This window comes from Pristiophorus japonicus, chromosome 12 (genome assembly GCF_044704955.1).
Source record: "Pristiophorus japonicus isolate sPriJap1 chromosome 12, sPriJap1.hap1, whole genome shotgun sequence".
Lineage (NCBI taxonomy): Eukaryota > Metazoa > Chordata > Chondrichthyes > Pristiophoridae > Pristiophorus > Pristiophorus japonicus.
In genome coordinates, this window is record NC_091988.1 from 51458783 (window position 1) to 51479021 (window position 20239).

The 20239-nt window shown below is 44.2% G+C and overlaps 1 protein-coding gene across 2 annotated transcripts in view; it reads left to right on the top strand.

The window, feature by feature from the left end:
* Window positions 1-7016: 7016 nt before the first annotated feature.
* LOC139277246 (uncharacterized) overlaps window positions 7017-20239 on the top strand; it is a 40379-nt gene continuing 27156 nt past the window's right edge. For both annotated transcript variants that reach the window (XR_011596062.1, XM_070895448.1), the window contains exons 1-2: window positions 7017-7104; window positions 15581-15990. Coding sequence is in view for 1 of the 2 variants with exons in the window: in XM_070895448.1 (XP_070751549.1) it covers window positions 15768-15990 (223 nt within the window). In the remaining variant the exon portion in view is untranslated. The remainder of the gene's footprint in view (window positions 7105-15580; window positions 15991-20239) is intronic.

The window sequence follows — 20239 nt, forward strand, 5'->3', positions numbered from 1 at the left end:
TGTTTTTCTTTTTTTGGTTTTTTTTTGGGCACTAAAATCACAATTTTCCCCAGTGCCCCCTATAAAAGGGAAGGGGGACACTAAAAGCACCGGCAATTAAAACAAATTAAACTTAAAAACGTAAAATCAAATTAAAATTTGGTTGCCGGGCGTGATGATGCACTCCAGTCCCTCCGGTGCCCACCTCTCGCGGAAGGCCGCGAGCGTACCGGTGGACACCGCGTGCTCCATCTCCAAGGACACCCTGGACCGGATGTAAGAGCGGAAGAGAGGCAGGCAGTCAGGTTGAACGACCCCCTCGACCGCCCGCTGCCTGGACCGGCTGATGGCACCCTTGGCCGTGCCCAGGAGCAGTCCTACGAGGAGGCCCTCGGACCTACCCGCTCCCCTCCGCACAGGGTGCCCAAAGATCAGGAGAGTGGGACTGAAGTGCAGCCAGAATTTCAGGAGCAGCCCCTTCAAATAATGGAACAGGGGCTGCAACCTTGTGCACTCAATAAAAACATGGAACACGGACTCCTCCAGACCGCAGAAATTGCAGGCGTGTGGCCCAGGAATACCAGCTGGTCAAAGCAAGGCTGCGAGTGGCAATTCTTCCCAAATTATCCCCACTTCCACTGTGTGGAGAATGAGAGGGGACCTCATAGAAACGTTTAAAATTCTGACAGGTTTCGACAGGTTAGATGCAGGAAGAATGTTCCCAATGTTGGGGAAGTCCAGAACCAGGGGTCACAGTCTAAGGATAAGGGGTAAGCCATTTAGGACCGAGATGAGGAGAAACTTCTTCACCCAGAGAGTGGTGAACCTGTGGAATTCTCTACCACAGAAAGTTGTTGAGGCCAATTCACTAAATATATTCAAAAGGGAGTTAGATGAAGTCCTTACTACTAGGGGGATCAAGGGGTATGGCGAGAAAGCAGGAAGGGGGTACTGAAGTTGCATGTTCAGCCATGAACTCATTGAATGGTGGTGCAGGCTAGAAGGGCCGAATGGCCTACTCCTGCACCTATTTTCTATGTTTCTATGTGTGCCCCTAATGGCCTACGCAGCCACACGCTAGGGACAAAAGCATTAAAAAAATATATACTGAGTCTTACTCTCATTGAAAATCACAAAAGACTTGGATTTATGTAGTGCCTTTCACGACCCCCGAACATCCCAAAGTGCTTTACAGCCAACTTTTTGGAGTGTAGTCACTGTTGAAATGTGGGAAAAGCAGAAGCCAACAAAGTATCCACCTTAAATAGGTTTGCAAGATTTACAGGGATGATACCAGAACTGAGAGATTATACTTATCAGGGAAGGCTGAACAGGCTGGGGCACCTTTCTCTACAAAAAGACTTGCACCTTTCACGACCACCAGATGTCCCAAAGCGCTTTACAGCCAATGAAGTGTTTTTAAAAACTGTAGTCATTGTTGCAATGTAGGAAACGCGGCAGCCAACTTGCACTCAGCAAGTTCCCACAAACAGCAATGTGATAATGACTACATCATGGGCCGCCCCGACCTGTGTGATAACACCACTGCAGGTCGGGGCTATAAATAGAGCTGGAGAGCTGGGACCTGGAACGTAATGGGCGAAGGTGCGGCGAATGAGGGAACGAGGCCCAGAAGAGCCAAGGGCCCAGAGGCAGCACGAGCCTGCCCACGCTGCGATATGTGTGCGGACTAGGTCCGTGCAGCAGAGCAGGTCTCCAGTCGTCCTGGTTCAGCCCTTGCCACTGGATAAAGGCCTAGCTCTGTCGAGCCCGTGTTGTGGCTGATGTGCAATGGTCACCACACGTTAAAAATATCCACGCACAGGCATCTTCCATCCCCTCAATTGGAGTTCAGGACTGGAACATCGGGTCCTTCATTGAAACATCTGTGAACTCTTGTGGAAGCAAGTCATCCTCGTTCGAGAGACTTCATATGGTGAATGACCAGATAATCTGCTTTAGTGGTGTCGGTTGAGGGATAAATATTGAATCATAGAAATTTACAGCACTGAAGGAGGCCATTCGGCCCATCGTGTTCATGGCGGCGGACAAAGAGCTATGCTGCCTAATCCCACTTTCCAGCTCTTGGTCCATAGCCTTGTAGGTTACAGTACTTCAAGTACACATCCAAGTACTTTTTAAATGCTATGAGGATTTCTGCCTCGACCACCCTTTCACCCCCACCACCAAAAATGCTCCTCAAATCTCTTCTAAACCTCCTACCAATTATTTTAAATGTATGCCCCCACAAGTTGAGGCAAATTGCATAGATGCATTTAAGGGGAAACTAGATAAGTTCATAAGGGTGAAAATAATAGCAGGATATAAGAATTAGGAACAGGAGTAGGCCATCTAGCCCCTCGAGCCTGCTCCGCCACTCAACAAGATCATGGCTGATCTGGCCGTGGACTCAGCTCCACTTACCCGCCCGCTCCCCATAACCCTTAATTCCTTTATTGGTTAAAAATCTATCTATCTGTGATTTGAATACATTCAATGAGCTAGCCTCAACTGCTTCCCTGGGCAGAGAATTCCACAGATTCACAACCCTCTGGGAGAAGAAATTCCTTCTCAACTCGGTTTTAAATTGGCTCCCCCATATTTTGAGGCTGTGCCCCCTAGTTCTAGTCTCCCCAACCAGTGGAAACAACCTCTCTGCCTCTATCTTGTCTATCCCTTTCATTATTTTAAATGTTTCTATAAGATCACCCCTCATCCTTCTGAACTCCAATGAGTAAAGACCCAGTCTACTCAATCTATCATCATAAGGTAACCCCCTCATCTCCGGAATCAGCCTAGTGAATCGTCTCTGTACCCCCTCCAAAGCTAGTATATCCTTCCTTAAGTAAGGTGACCAAAACTGCACACAGTACTCCAAGTGCGGCCTCACCAATACCCTGTACAGTTGCAGCAGGACCTCCCTGCTTTTATACTCCATCCCTCTCGCAATGAAGGCCAACATTCCATTCGCCTTCCTGATTACCTGCTGCACCTACAAACTAACTTTTTGGGATTCATGCACAAGGACCCCCAGGTCCCTCGGCACCGCAGCATGTTGTAATTTCTCCCCATTCAAATAATATTCCCTTTTACTGTTTTTTTTTCCAAGGTGGATGACCTCACATTTTCTGACATTGTATTCCATCTGCCAAACCTTAGCCCATTCGCTTAACCTATCTAAATCTCTTTGCAGCCTCTCTGCCCTCTACACAGCCCGCTTTCCCACTAATCTTTGAGTCATCTGCAAATTTTGTTACACTACACTCTGTCCCCTCTTCCAGGTCATCTATGTATATTGGAAACAGTTGTGGTCCCAGCACCGATCCCTGTGGCACACCACTAACCACCGATTTCCAACCCGAAAAGGACCCATTTATCCCGACTCTGCTTTCTGTTAGCCAGCCAATTCTCGATCCATGCTAATACATTTCCTCTGACTCCACGTACCTTTATCTTCTGCAGTAACCTTTTGTGTGGCACCTTATCGAATGCCTTTTGGAAATCTAAATACACCACATCCATCGGTACACCTCTATCCACCATCTCGTTATATCCTCAAAGAATTCCAGTAAATTAGTTAAACATGATTTCCCCTTCATGAATCCATGTTGCGTCTGCTTGATTGCACTATTCCTATCTAGATGTCCCGCTATTTCTTCCTTAATGATAGCTTCAAGCATTTTCCCCACTACAGATGTTAAACTAACCAGCCTATAGTTACCTGCCTTTTGTCTGCCCCCTTTTTTAAACAGAGGCATTACATTAGCTGCTTTCCAATCCGATGGTACCTCCCCAGAGTCCAGAGAATTTTGGTAGATTATAACGAATGCATCTGCTATAACTTCCACCATTTTTTTTAATAACCTGGGATGCATTTCATCAGGACCAGGGGACCTGTCTACCTTGAGATCCATTAGCCTGTCCAGCACTACCCACCTAGTGATAGTGATTGTCTCAAGGTCCTCCCTTCCCACATTCCCGTGACCGGCAATTTTTGGCATGGTTTTTGTGTCTTCCACTGTGAAGACCGAAGCAAAATAATTGTTTAAGGCCTCAGCCATTTCCATATTTCCCATTATTAAATCCCCCTTCTCATCTTCTAAGGGACCAACATTTACTTTAGTCACTCTTTTCCGTTTTATATATCGGTAAAAGCTTTTACTATCTGTTTTTATGTTTTGCGCAAGTTTACTTTCGTAATCTATCTTTCCTTTCTTTATTGCTTTCTTAGTCATTCTTTGCTGTCGTTTAAAATTGTCCCAATCTTCTAGTTTCCCATTAACCTTGGCCACCTTATATGCATTGGTTTTTAATTTGATACTCTCCTTTATTTCCTTGGTTATCCATAGCTGGTTATCCCTTCTCTTACCGCCCTTCTTTTTCACTGGAATATATTTTTGTTGAGCACTATGAAAGAGATCCTTAAAAGTCCTCCACTGTTCCTGAATTGTGCCACCGTTTAGTCTGTGTTCCCAGTCTACTTTAACCAACTCTGCCCTAATCCCACTGTAGTCCCCTTTGTTTAAGCATAGTACGCTCGTTTGAGACACTGCTTCCTCACCCTCAATCTCTATTACAAATTCAACCATACTGTGATCACTCATTCCGAGAGGATCTTTTACTAGGAGATCGTTTACTATTCCTGTCTCATTACACAGGACCAGATCTAAGATAGCTTGCTCCCTTGTAGGTTCTGTAACATACTTTTCTCAGAAACAATCCCGTATGCATTCTATGAATTCCTCCTCAAGGCTACCCCGTGCGATTTGATTTGACCAATCGATATGTAGGTTAAAATCCTCCATGATTACTGTCGTTCCTTTTTCACATGCCTCCATTATTCCCTTGATTATTGTCCGCCCCACCATGAAGTTATTATTTGGGGGCCTATAAACTACGCCCACCAGTGACTTTTTCCCCTTACTATCTCTAATCTCCACCCACACTGATTCAACATTTTGTTCATTAGAGCCAATATGCTGATAGGGTTACATGAAGAGGGATGGGAGGAGGTTGATGTGGAGCATAAATGCTGGCACAGGCCAGTTGGGCCAAATTACATGTTTCTGTGCTGTAAATTCTCTGTAATCCGATATTACAACAGTGACTACACTTCAAAAGTACTTCATTGGTTGTCAAGTGTTTTGGGAAGTCCTAAGGTTGTGAACGGTGCTATATAAATGCAATTCTTTCTTTCTAAATTCACTCGTGACATTTCTCTCATATAGCTTAGTGTTGATGACAAATGTCTCAGATACCCTGGCCTCTTACACCTTGTTCACCTGATGCCTTCAGATGCTATGCTGTCCAATGTCTGTTGTGCTTAATTGCTCTCCAACCCATAAATATTTCTGCTTACTCCTGTTCCCGCAGCGAGAGTCAGGGAAAGTAAATTATCAGTTCCTTCTTCTCATTTGATTTTATCTGATCTACTATTTAAAATAACTTAGACCAGCTTCACACCACAGGCAGTGTTGGATAATGCCACTGTTGTGTTCGTACTCTATTTATTTGTTACAGCTTACTGGACAGGCATTTGGACCCTGAGGGGGCTATTCACAGTTGCTGTATTCATTCTGGTTCATGCAGGTTTGGGACACCATTTTGGGTTGTATAAAAGCACAGTTAAGTTAAGTTATATTACTCCTGGCTCAGTTTGTCAGTTATTTACGCATGCACAACAGCCACCTCCTTTAATCTTACTTCACAAATCAGAGGAATGTACAAAGGCAGATAACAGGTAGGACAGGATCAGAGAACTAGGTAGGTAAGTAAACGAGAATCTTATGCTATTGCCATTGCACAATCCTGAAACTCTTGGTAATGGCAAAATAGCAGGCCGGGGAGCGGAAGGAGTAGCGTGGCAGCATACCACTCCAGGGAGCAGCACTTGCTGGAGCAGGAGAGCAACGGCAGTGAAAGGGGACATCACCAAGATCCAGGTTGGTGATTAGAGCGTGGGCAGATACAGCAGGAGCGGCAAGGTCAGGGCGAAGGAGCGGCGAGAGATTGTAGAAGGACGTGATCGGGGCCCAGGAGAGGCGTGAATTTGGGGCCCAGAAGAGGCGGGGGCCTTGGGGCAGCACGGGCCCGTCCACACTGCGATATGTGTGCGCACTAGGTCCGTGCAGCAGAGCAGGTCTCCAGTCGTCTTGGTTAATCCTTGCCACTGGACCAAGACCTAGCTCTGTCAAGCCCGTGTGGTGGCTGGTGTGCAATGGTCACCACACATTAAAAATAATCCACGCACAGGCATCTTTCACCCTTCAAGATTTAGTTCGGGACCTGGAATTTTAGGTCCTTCATTAAAACACCTGTGAACTTTTTGACGTGGAAGCAAGTCATCCTCGATTCGAGGAACTGCCTATGATGATGATGATGATCTGTAGTTGCTGGGCTTTATTTTTCCATCCCTAAATACCATCACAGAAAACACATAATAATGAAACAGGTGATCAAAAGATAGCACTTTTTACTTGGTAAATACAATCGTAAGTTTGATGTATAAAATGACATCACATTTTTTTTACACGTGATCTTATTGTGTTACATTGCAGTGATTTACACCTGCATTACAGACTAAAGTACAATATAGTGCAGCGTAAACACTGTTTTTGCATTGCTGAATGGTGCAGTGCTATTGTCCTGAGTTGCATAGAGTTAACACAAACTTTTAGTCAGCATGATGATATAGAAAAAAAGAGGACCCACTGGATATCCATAAAACCGCACAAAACGAGTCAAGTGTTCCAGCAAATCAGATGTAAATAGTTCAGAGGAATGTTAGAGAAACCTATGATTAAAAAAGTGAGATAGAACACAAATCCATTTAAACATATCTCTCTTTATTTTGGGGTGTGCTGTCAACAATTAGGTGCTATAACTAAATAGAATGATATATATTAAGCTATTCAAACATGTGTTTTAAACAATGAACCATCAGTCATATCTTTAAAACCAAAATTAGTGCCTCTCCCTTTAAGCAGTGAGACTGGGCAGGTCAACCAGCTGGTCCTCCTGTATCCCACAATTCCCCGGGAGAAAGCCGGCCGGCTCTGTGCGCTCTGGCGGGTGAGGAGGCGTCGAGTAGTCAACTGTGTTAGAGAGAGGGCGCACTGAGCACAGGTACAGCATTATATTTAAATATATATATATATATATATATATGTGTGTTAATCATCAGCAGCAGGCCCTTTGTGAGAGTGACTGTAACCCGCCGGCCAGGCTCAGCTGCCTCGAAGAGCTGTAGCCGGGCGAGGAGAATCGGTGCCTTTCCATCACCTGAAACCCCACTCAGCTTCTCCACCCCACACAATGAAACTCGATCCGTTCGTAACTCGGCTGGAGTCCAGCAAAACAACTTCATTCAGCGCCTTTAAAGGAGAAAAAAAACACTGGTACACGTATGGGTGACCAAGAGCTTGGTTGGTGGGTTTAAGTTGGGTCTTAAAGGAGGAGAGAGAGGTGAGGTGGTTTTGGTGGGGGGAATTGAGTGTAAAAGGGGCCACAAATAGCGGGGCTGCTGTCTGTCTGATGAGACGGACGCTCCTTCAGGTGGATGTAAAAGATCCCGTGGCACTATTTCGAAGAAGAGTACGGGAGTTATCCCCATTGTCCTGGCCAATATTTATCCCTCAATCAACATCACTTTAAAAAAAAAACAGATTATCTGGTCATTATCACATTGCTGTTTGTGGGAGCTTGCTGTGCGCAAATTGGCTGCCATGTTTCCTACATTACAACTAACAGTGCTTACACTTCAAAAGTGCTTCATTGGTTGCAAAGTGCTTTGAGATGTCTTTAGGTTGTGAAAGGTGCTATATAAATGCAAGTCTTTTTTCTATGGATTTGGAAGTGCAGGGAGAACTCAGTATTGGGTGCGTTTTGCATGTACGGAGGGTGGTGGATGGGCGATTGGCCAGCGGAGCATTGAAATAATTGAGTCTTGAGGTGAAATAAATGGCTGAAATAGAGGCAGAGGTGGCTGATGTTAGAGGTGGAAGTAGGCTGTCTTTGTAATGGAGAGGATTTGGGGGGCAGAAGTGCCGCTCAAGTTCAAGCAGGACTTGGAGATAAGTGCTGATAAGTCAGTAGCCAGCCAGGCAGGGAGCGGAGTCGGTGGTGAAGGTATGGATTTTGTGGCAGGAGCTAAAGGCTTTGGTCTTTCCAATGTTTTGTTGGAGGGAGCAACGGTGCATCCAAGACAGGATCTCAGACAAGCAGTCAGATAGCAGAGAGGAAGTGGAGTGTCAAATAAGCTGATGAGACAGAGATGTATGTCATCCAGCTAATCCCATGGTGGAGTCGGATGGGGCAAAAATACTTCAATTTATGCTACTTATTTTTAGAACGATTTTTTTTTGGAATGCTCAGTGCTGATAAGCTGTGCGATTTTAGTCTATAAACTCCTGCATTACCCTGTACACGCTTGAGGTGCCTTGGCTTTTGCTGACCTGTGCTTGAACTGTTTGGACTTGAGTCAACAGGATGTGTCCGACAACCAGCTGACCATAAAAAAGGTTCTGTAAAACGCAATCATAGGGAGTACAGTAGCATAGTGGTGATACTGAACTAATAATCCAGAGGTCTGGACTAATGATCCAGAGACATGAGTTCAAATCCCACCATGGCAGCTGGGAATTTAAGTTAAGTTAATTAAATTAATCTGGAATACAAAGCTAGTATCAGTAATAGTGACCATGAAATGACCGGATTGTTGTAAAAACCTATTTGGTTCAGTAATGTCCTTTTAGGGAAGGACATATGCTGACCATACCTGATCTGGCCTATATGTGACTCCAGACTCACAGCAATGGCGGTTGACTCTTAACTACCCTCTGAAACGGCCTACCAAGCCACTCTGTTGTATCGAACCGCTATGAAACACAATAAGAATTTTAAAAACGCAATAAAAATTTTGAATCACCTGGCATCGACCTAGGCACCGGACATGGCATAGGCACACCCAGCCCAGTAAATGCTGCAAAATCCTCCTCACTAACATCTGTGGACTTGTGCCAAATTGGGAGAGCTATCCCACAGACTAGACAAGCAACAGTCTGACATAGTCATACTCACAGATCATACCTTTCAGCCAATGTGCCAGACTCCTCCATCACTATCCCAGGGTATGTCCTGTCCTACCGGCCGCACAGATGAACCAGCAGGACAGACCCACCAGAGATGGCGGCATAGCCTTCTTGATAAAGTGCAGCATCCCCACCAGCACCTGGGAATCCCTGGCCCAAGACCACCCTAAGTGGAGGAATAACATCCAGGAGGGCATTAAGCACCTCGAGTCGTCACCGAGAGCATTCAGTAACCAAACACAGACAGCGGAAGGAGCGAGCGGCAAACCAGACTCCCCACCCACCCTTTCCTTCAACCACAGTGTGTCCCACCTGTGACAGAGACTGTAATTTCCCATATTAGACTGTAGAGTCACCTGAGAACTCACTGGAAGCAAGTCTTCCTCGATTGAGGGACTGCCTATGATGATGACAGTTGGGAAGGAGTGGCCCTGGGAGTTCTTAACATTCACTTCGCAACCCATGAAGTCTAATGGCATCAGGTCAGACATGGGCAAGGAAACCTCCTGCTGATTACCACCTACTTTTCCTCTTGGAAGAAGCTCTGTGGGTAGCAAGGGCACAGAATGTACTCTGCGTGGGGGACTTCAATGTCCATCACCAAGACTGGCTCAGTAGCACAACAACTGACTGAGCTGGCTGAGTCCTGAAGGACATAGCTGCTAGACTGGGCCTGCGGCAGATGGTGAGAGAACCTACTTGACCTTGTCCTCACTAATCTACCTGTTGCAGATGCATCTGTCCATGACAGTATTAGTAGGAGTGACCACCGCACAGACCTTGTGGAGGTGAAATCCTGTCTTCACCCTCCATTGTGTTATGTGGCACAACCACGGTGCTAAATAGAATAGATTCTGTACAGATCTAGCAGCTCAACACTGGGCATACATGCAGCACTGTGGGCCATCAGCAGCAGCAGAATTGTATACCATCACAATCTGTAACCTCATGGCCTGGCATATCCCTTGCTCTATCATTACCATCAAGCCAGGGGACCAACCCTGGTTCAATGAGGAGTGTAAAAGAGCATGCCAGGAGCAGCACCAGGCATGCCTAAGAATGCGGTGCCAACCTGGTGAAGCTACAACGCAGGACTATGCTAAACTGTGAAAGCAGCATGCTATAGACAGAACTAAATGATCTCTCAACCAACAGATCAGATCAAAGCTCTGCAGTCCTGTCACATCCAGTCGTGAATGGTGGAGAACAATTAAACAACTAACGGGAGGAGGAGGCTCCATAAAAATCCCAATCCTCAATGGTGGCGAAGCCCAGCACGCGAGTGCAAAGGACAAGGCTGAAGCATTTGCAACCATCTTCAGCCAGAATTGCCGAGTAGATTATCCATCTTCGCCCTCTCTTGAGATCCCCACCATCACAGAAGCTAGTCTTTAGCCAATTCGATTCACTCCAAGTGATATCAAGAAACGGCTGAGCACCCTGGATACAGCAAAGGATATGGGCCCCAATAACATCCTGGCTGTCATGCTGAAGATTTGTGCTCCAGAACTAGTCAAGTCTCTAACCAAGCTGTTCCAGTACAGCTACAACACTGGCATCTATCCAACAAAGTAGAAAATTGCTCAGTTATGTCCTGTCCCCAAAAAGCAGAACAAATCCAATCCGGCCCCATCAGCCTACTCTCAACCTTCAGCAAAGTGCATTAAGCGGCACTTACTCACTAATAACCTGTTCACTGATGCTCAGTTTGGGTTCCGCCAGGACCACTCTGCTCCAGACCTCATTACAGCTTTGCTCCAAAAGAGCTGAATTCCAGAGGTGAGGTGAGAGTGATTGCCCTTGACATCAATGCAGCATTTGACAGAGTATGGCATCTAGGAGCTCTAGTAAAATTGAAGTCAATGGGAATTAGGGGGAAAACTCTCCATTGACTGGAGTCATACCTAGCACAAAGGAAGATAGTTGTGGTTGTTGGAGGCCAATCATCTCAGCCCCAGAACATCACTGCAAGAGTTCCTCATAGCAGTGTCCTAGGCCCAACCGTCTTCAGCTGCTTCGTCAATGACCTTCCCGCCATCATAAGGTCAAAAGTGGGGATGTTCGGTGATTGCGCAGTGTTCAGTTCCATTCGCAACTCCTCAGAGATAATGAAGCAGTCCATGCCCACATGCAGCAAGACCTGGACAACATTCAGGCTTGTGCTGATAAGTGGCAAGTACCATTTGTGCCACACAAGTGGCAGGCAATGGCCATCTCCAACAAGAGAGAGTTTAGCCACCTCCCCTTGCAATTCAACGAGATTACGATTGCCGAATCATCCACCATCAACATCCTGGGGGGGGGGGGTCACCATTGACCAGAAAATTAACTGGACCAACCACACACATACAGTGGCTACAAGAGCAGTTCAGAGGCTGCATATCCTGCAGCAAGTGACTCACTTTCTGACTTCCCCAAAGCTTTTCCACCATCTACAAGGCACAAGTCAGAAGTGCAATGGAATGCTCTACACGCCTGGATAAGTGCAGCTCGAAAAGTACTCGAGAAGCTCAACACCATCCAGGACAAAGCAGCCTGCTTGATTGGCATCCCATCCACCACCTTAAACATTCACTCCCTCCACCACCGGCACATCGTGGCTGCAATGTGTACCATCTACAAGATGCACTGCAGCAATTGCCAAGGCTTCTTTGACAGCACCTCCCAAACCTATGACCTCTACCACCTAGAAGGGTAAAGGCAGCAGGTTCCCCTCCAAGTCGCACACCATCCTGACAAACTATATTGCCTTTCCTTCATCGAGGCTGGGTCAAAATCCTGGGACTTCTTCACTAACAGTACTGTGGGAGTCCCTTCACCACGTGGACTGTAGCGGTTCAGGAAGGTGACTCACCCATCACCACCTCCAGGGCAATTAGGGATGGGCATTAAATGCTGGGCTTGCCAGCAACGCCCACATCCCATGAATCAATTTTTAAAAATTCTGTGGCAACATCAATGAGAATATGTATTTGCTCTATGGTAGCTATTTGCCTATAGCCTAGGTAATAGGTGTATTTGTGCATCACAACAGGACTTGAGCACATAATTTAGGTTGACACTCCAGTTCAGTCATTGCATTCTAGAAGTAATTCAATTTAAAGTGCTTTGAAATATGCTTTATAAATACAAGGTTTTTAAAAAAAAAAATAGTGCCATAAATCTTCCACCTTCAGGCACTTGGTGCCAGTAGATCTGGTGTGAGACCATTGAAGTGGCAAAATTTGTTTTTCTTTTTCCATGAGAGCAATTTTCATTTCACTATTTTTTGTTGTTCTGTGAAACCATTCACAGAGGTTGGGAACTTTCGACCCATCAGTCAATCATGGATGAGCAAGGCATGATAGAACAGAGTATATTAATTGTGCTCCATATGTATAATTTATATTACTTGAAGGAAAAATGATTCCCATGCATGTTATATAAATACACATTGGGAAACAATGAAATATAAAGCTTATTTTACTCTTGGGGGGGAGAAGCTTCAAAGTTCAGTCGAGAACTAATGGGCCATTTCCAATTATCTTCCATCCTTGTGTACCTACTGTAAAACATAGAAACATAGAAAATAGGTGCAGGAGTGGGCCATTTGGCCCTTCGAGCCTGCACCGCCATTCAACAAGATCATGGCTGATCACCCACCCCAGCACCTCCACACCCCCCGACCCGCCCCCCCCCCCCAGCTGCAAGGACGACATCCAACTCCCTCCCGAACACATCCAATGAACTGGCATCAACAACTCTCTGCGGCAGGGAACCCCACAGGCCAACAACTCCCCGAGTGAAGAAGTCTCTCCCAATCCCAGCCCCAAACAGCCCACCCCCCATCCCAAGAGCATGCCCACTGTGTTTCTTCTGTGCGTTTTGTAATTGCACGTATATTGACCAATAGAAGGGAGGTGGAGGAAGAAGTATACAGACTAATTAGGCAAATGAGTATAATACATAAAACAATAATCATGGGGGATTTCAACTACCCCAATATTAATTGGACAGAAGAAGTAGGTAACGGGGATAAGGGAATGAAGTTCCTACTATGTGTTCAGGACTCCTCTCTAACCCAATGTGTAAAAAGCCCATGAGAGAGGATTTGCTGTTGAATCTGCTAATGGGGAATGAACCAGAACAGGTAAGAGAAGTAAAAGCAGGGGAACATCTAGGCAATAGTGACTATAATATAATGCGCTTTAGGAAGATAATTGAGAAGGATATAAATATGATTAAAAACCAGGGTAATAGATTGGAGAAAAGTTGATTTTGAGAGACTGAGAATAGAACTTGGGAAAATAAAATGGGCAACAATATTGGCAAACAAGGATGTAGAACAGCAATGGGGAAACATTTAAAACGGTGTTTAGGAGTGCAGGAACAATATATTCCGCTAAAAGGAAAGAACAACCTAAACACTAATGAGACTCCATGGATGAATAAAGCCATAAGAGAACAATTGAGGGCAAGGAAAGAGGCATACATTAAGTACATAGACAGCAGGGGAGAGCATGATGAGGGAGAGTACAAAAAGATTAGCAGAAAAGTAAAAATAAACAATTAGGAAGTCAAAGAGGAACTATGAAATTAAATTATCAAGGAACATAAAACAAAATAGTAAAATATTTTACAGGCACATCAATAAAAAGGGAAGGTTGGAATGGGAATAGGGGCCATCAAGGGATAGACAGGATAATACCACAGGTAATGATATAGAGATGACAGAAATATTAAATAATTATTTTGCTTCAGTATTTACCAGGGAGATAGAACAGGTGGACATGACATTGGATGATGAGATTAATAATGAGAAGTGCATTTAAAATAAAAAGAGGGATACATGAAAGAAACAAATCAAACTAAAAGAAGGTAAAACCCGTGGTCCGGATGGATTGCATCCACGCATTTTAAAAGAATCTAGGGAAGAGATAGCAAAGGCATTACTACACGTATTTAATAATTCATTTAAAAAAAGGTGTAGTGCCAGAGGACTGGTGGATAGCTTATGTAATACCTATATTTGAGAAGGGGGATAGAACATATCCATGGAATTATAGACCAGTCAGCTTAACATTGGTGGTAGGAAAAATAATGAGAAAATAGAAGAACATCTAGAAACCAAAAATATAATAATGAATAGTCAGCATGGATTTCAAAATGGAAAATCTTGCTTGACCAACCTCATTGAATTTTTTGAAGAGATGACAGAGAGAGTAGACAATGGTAATGCAGTTGATGTAATTTATCTAGATTTTCAAAAGGCCTTCGATAAGGTACCCATAATAGACTGATGAACAAGGTTAGAGAATGCGGAGTCAGGGAACAAGTAGCAGAATGGATAGCTAACTGGCTTCAAGATATAAAGCATCGGGTTGGGGTAAACGGTAGCTATTCACAGTGACAGAAGGATCAGTGCTGGGACCATTAGTTCACAATTTATATAACGATTTAGACTTTGGAATCAAAAACACAATTTCTAAATTTGCAGATGACACCAAATTGGGGGGGGGGGATAGGATAATCAATACTGAGGAGGACTGCAACAAATTACAGGAGGACATTCATAAACTTGCAGAATGGGCATATAATTGCCAAATGAAGTTCAACACAGAGAAATGAGAGGTATTACATTTTGGTAGGAAGAATAGGGAGGTCATTAATATTTGGAGGGTGTGAGTCGAGGTGGGGAGAGGAACAAAGGGATCTCGGAGTACAAATACACAAACCACTAAAAGTTGCAACACAGGTTATCAAGGCCATAAAAAAAGCAAACCAAGCACCAGGGTTTATTTCTAGAGGTATAGAATAGAAAAGTAGGGAAGTTATGCTAAACCTGTAATGAGCCTTGGTTAGACCACACTTAAAGTACTGCGTATAGTTCTGGTCACCATATTATAAAAAGGATATAGAGGCACTGGAGAGGGTGTAGCGAAGATTTACAAGGATGATACCAGAAATGCGAGGGTATACATATCGGGAAAGAATGAAAAAGCTGGGTCTCTCTTCTCTTGGGGGGGAAAAAAGGCTGAGGGGTGACCTAATAGAGTGGATAGAGAGAGAATGTTTCCACTTGTGAGGAAGAGCATAACTAGAGGCCATCAATATAAGATAGTCACCAAGGAATCCAGTAGGGAATTCAGAAGAAACCTCTTTACCCAAAGATTGGTGAGAACGTGGAACTTGCTACCACAGGGAGTGGTTGAGGCAAATAGTATAGATGCATTCAAGGGGAGACTAGACAAGCATATGAGGGAGAAGAGAATAGATATGCTGATAGATTTAAATGCGGAAAGACGGGAGAAGGCTCAAGTAGCATAAACACCGCCAGGGACCGGTTCGGTCGAATGGCCTGTTTCTGTGCCGTATATCCTATGTAATCTTATTTAGTTTATATTTCCTATTGTGTATTTCATTCACACTGCTATCCATTAGTTTTATTCTATGTTTATATTCAAATTAAAATACATCAAGACGTTAACTGGAGTTGTACTTATAATAACTGAATTTTCTTTTTTTTTCTGAAGGTCTTTGAGGCCCAACCAGCCCATTCCATGATCTACATTTCTGGGTCAGTGCTGAAACCAGGAATTTGATGACGAAATCCCCTATGACCAGGAACAGATAGGAATTAAATAGTGGCAATGACTGCGAAGAATTATGCACTTACAATAAAATAATTGACTTCTGCAGCATCCAATACTGAAATCACAAATGGCATTGCTTCCTGCAGATCGAGACACCAAGTATGCGGAATCTGTTTCAAACCAAATCACCAGGATTCCCACTGCTTTGAACTGCAAAAGGTCAAAACTGATTGTGCACTTGGATTTAAACAATACAGTCTTGCTGTCTGACACAGTTACTAGACAAGGACCCAGGGCTGCTCTCAGTTCCTATCTAACCACTGTTACCTGGGGCCGAATCAACCAGGAAGGTAAGAACCATTAGCACGTAGCCACAGCAAAGTAATCTGGAGAGACAAAGTAATTAATATTTTGATGGATAATCTCAGTAGTAAATAATGGAGTCACTAACAGCTGCAGGTAAAATATTAATTCCCTTTTGCAATTTTTTGGTTTGCACTAAATATGATTAATTTGAAACCGATCAACACTAAGTCTAAGGGCTCAATTTTCCCCAATGCTGTTTTTTGGCGTATTTAAAGAGTTACGCCGGTTCTTTTGGGCCCGATTATGCCAAAAAAAAAGTTGAAAGTTTTCCTGTTTTAACTTGTGAATGTGGCCTGGCGCACATTGTCCTTAACCTCTGTAGGTGGAGCCTAAGATGTGCGCCAAAAAGATCGGGTTGCCAGGGTAACGAGGGACGCATTGTGGGCTGAAACGGGAAAGTAAAACATACAAGACATTCTGGCCAGCTCACAGCAACCTGCACAAGCACCTTGCAGCTATTTAAGGCAGCAGCTTACCAACATGAAAATATTAAAGAGTCTTTGTGCCAAAAGTCAATCCTGTACACTGAATTGGAAAGGCCTCCCTCCCCCCCGGAGCCAGTGCTGCTCCTAGCCCAGGCCAAAATGGTGGACAGACCAGACTAAAAGCCCCAGTGAATTCGGTTCATTAGAAATTAAAGACAAAAAGGAGATTGTTACAGAAATGCAGTTGTACGGGTTGAACCTTCCTTATCCAGAACCCTCGGGATTTGGCCTGTTCCGGATAAGGGATTTTTCCAGACGAGGGCTGATCACGTTAAATTGGATGGCATAGGTACTGAGCAAGGGGATATCGGGGCTGGCTGCGAGTGTGGCAGAGAGATCACTTGTGGGGGGTGGGGGGGAAATCGTGGGGTCAACGATTGCGGGAGTTGGCAGCGAGGAAGAACTTCAATTTGTTCATGTCGGAGTTCTGTGCATGCGCCACCCGGTGACCGGAAATGGTTCCGGACGAGGGGTGGTTCCAGATAAGGGAGTTTCAACCTGTATTATAGACCCCGCACAGATAATTGGGGAAAATTGAGCCCAATGAAAGGAGCCCTCACTCACTGTATCTGACTTTCTTACCAGATCTCTGTGTCCTTTCTTCATTTACCAGGTAGCCAATAGTTGGGCCGATGATACACCCTCAGTGCTGTATGCCTAGGATTTGGCCAGTTGAGCTGCCAATCAGACCGCCTACTTCCCTGCTGGGAGTGAGCTTCCCTGGCACCATTCCCTGCTGCGCTCGCATGAATTAAGCCATTTGAGCATATCAACTAATCTCCCTGGGATGTATTAATGAATCTCATTGTCTCAAACTGAAGTGGTCAGTAAAAAAACATTATCCAGCTTAGCAGCTTCAACTGGGCTGAATTCCGTATGTCCTAAATCCAATCATTTTGCCCAGACTCTGCCTGCTATGGATTTAATTTAATTGTCGTATTAATTACCCAAAATTTCTCTTGGGTTAAAATAGTCAAAAATCATGAAATTATGGCACACCCATTAGAACTAAACAAACCATTCTCCTTGAACAAGTTTCACCAATTCTCCTGACTCTGATGTGATGGGTAACATTCCATCTTCTGAAGAGGAAGGTGTGATATCTTCTTACGACCTCACAAACACAGACTCCAAGATGGCTGTTAACTCTAGGAACTTGTCAGGTGACCTGTCCCTGATGCTTTATTGTGAGAACAGCAATGGCTGCATTACCACAGTAGTCCACTAGATGGAGCAGCCATCTGAAAGGTGGAACTATATTACACTTCTCCCTCCTTAATGATGAAGTAATTCTAACAACATAATCATCATACATAACGTGCATGATTATACATAATCATTAACATCCCCACTGACACCTGGGAGTCCCTGACCAAAGACCGCCCTAAATGGAGGACGTGCATCCGGGAGGATGCTGAGCACCTCGAGTCTCAAACGCCGAGAGCATGCAGAAATCAAGCGCAGGCAGCGGAAAGAGCGGGTGGCAAACCAGTCCCACCCACCCCTTCCCTCAATTACTATCTGTCCCACCTGTGACAGAGTCTGTGGCTCTCGTATTGGACTGTTCAGCCACCAAAGAACTCACTTCAGGAGTGAAAGCAAGTCTTTCTTGATTCCGAGGGACTGCCTATGATGATGATGATGATGATTATACATAAAAGATATGGACTTATTTTGCCATATTTACAAATCAAACTCAACCACAGGTTTTCTGTTTCGAAGAGGATACCTTCGCACTTGAACAGAACTTTCCAAACATGGTTTCGAACTTGGACTCATTCTAGGCTGATCCTGAGGAGAGTTTTCCACCAAGGACTTGTTTCAAGTACATTTGATGTAGGATTTGCTACTGGTACTGTACTTGTAATAACACTGTCCGATGAGTCAGAAATAATTGAATCATTCCAAATCCTTCCACATCTGTAGGTAAAATATGATCAATATGAACCTGTCATGATCAAACATCTTGACCAAATATGTGCGAGGACCACATTATTTTCACTACTCTTTCTGGTAACCACTTTAATCATTTATGGTGATGGTTCTTCCACTCTCACCTTCTGATTTAATTTCACACTTCTCTCTCTTACTCTACCTCTATCATGATTCTCTTTAGATACGTCATAGTAAACTAACATGGTGCTCTCTACCAATTGGCTTTTACACTCCTTGAATGCTGCGTCGCATTCTTCTGACCACTTCCAATGGACCTATTTTTTCAACAGCTCATTCAGTGGATGTAACACTGTAGCCAAATTTGGTAGGAACTTCCCATTATAGTTCAAAAGACTCAAAAATGCTCGAAGTTCAGTGACATTCTTGGGAGTGGGTGCATTTCTAATTGCATCCAGCTTTCTCTTGGTTGGATGTAAACCATCTTTGTCTACTCTGAGCCCTAAGTACTCCACTGAGTTTTGAAATAACTCACACTTGTGAGCAGTCACTCGTACTCTCTGCTTCTCTAGCCGTTTGAGCACTTCATTCAATAAGCTATTATGGATTTGAACTGAAGAATATCCTTATAAAGTGGGAAATTGTGTTAGGGAAATTGATGGGATTGAAGGCCGATTAATCCCCGGGGCCTGATAGTCTGCATCCCAAAGTACTTAAGGAAGTGGCCCTAGAAATAGTGGATGCATTGGTGATCATTTTCCAACAGTCTATAGACTCTGGATCAGTTCCTATGGACTGGAGGGTAGCTAATGTAACACCACTGTTTAAAAAAGGAGAGAGGGAGAAAACGGGTAATTATAGACCGGTTAGCCTGACATCAAAAGTGGGGAAAATGTTGAAATCAATTATTAAAGATGAAATAGCAGTGATAAGATCGATCCAAGTCAGCATGGATTTATGAAAGGGAAATCATGCTTGACAAATCTTCTGGAATTTTTTGAGGATGTAACTAGTAGAGTGGACAAGGGCGAACCAGTGGATGTGGTGTATTTGGACTTTCAAAAGACTTTTGACAAGGTCCCACACGAGATTGGTGTGCAAAATCAAAGCATATGGTATTGGGGGTAATGTATTGACGTGGATAGAGAACTGGTTGGCAGTGTCGAAATCTCGACCTCCGAAAAAAATGACTTCAGCTCCGGCAGAAGTTTCTTTAATTTACTTGCAAGGGGCAGGTCACACTCAGTCAATGGCTAAGTGAACACCTCCAAAATGGTACAGTTTCACGAGATATTTATACAGTAAAACCCAAGTTATGGCCTCTCCCTGTGTATTGGCTCTGTCTCGCAGACAGTGAATACAGATAAAGAGTTAATTACTACATCCTTGTCCTGACATGGTTTCCAGATATTTCCTTTTGTCAGGGTTATTAGTTGGCCAGTCGGCCATTACTCCATGAGAGTATGGTAATGAGCTATTACCTGCCTTGCATTGTGTCAGGATGGTCCAGTTTCTTGGTCAGTTATCTTTTTGCATCAAATGGATGAGGTCTCTACAAGAGATAATGGCTGGTGGTTTGAGTACTTCGAAAAGGCTGGGATGGAGTGGAACTGGTGTTGTATGGACAATAGGAGAGCACCATGGGGGGTACCTGTCTCAGCCGGACTTGTCTCCTAGCTGTCTGGTGGCTATCAGCCATTTCAAGCCAGGTTTAGCTGTTTATGCAAGCCGACTGCTTTATGCAGAAATTTCTGGAAGGATCAGGACTCCATTTTGTTATATATTAAAAAGGGCACAAAAATACCGTGTGGTATCAGCTTAGATAAAAATACATTTCCACAGCAGACAGGAAGCA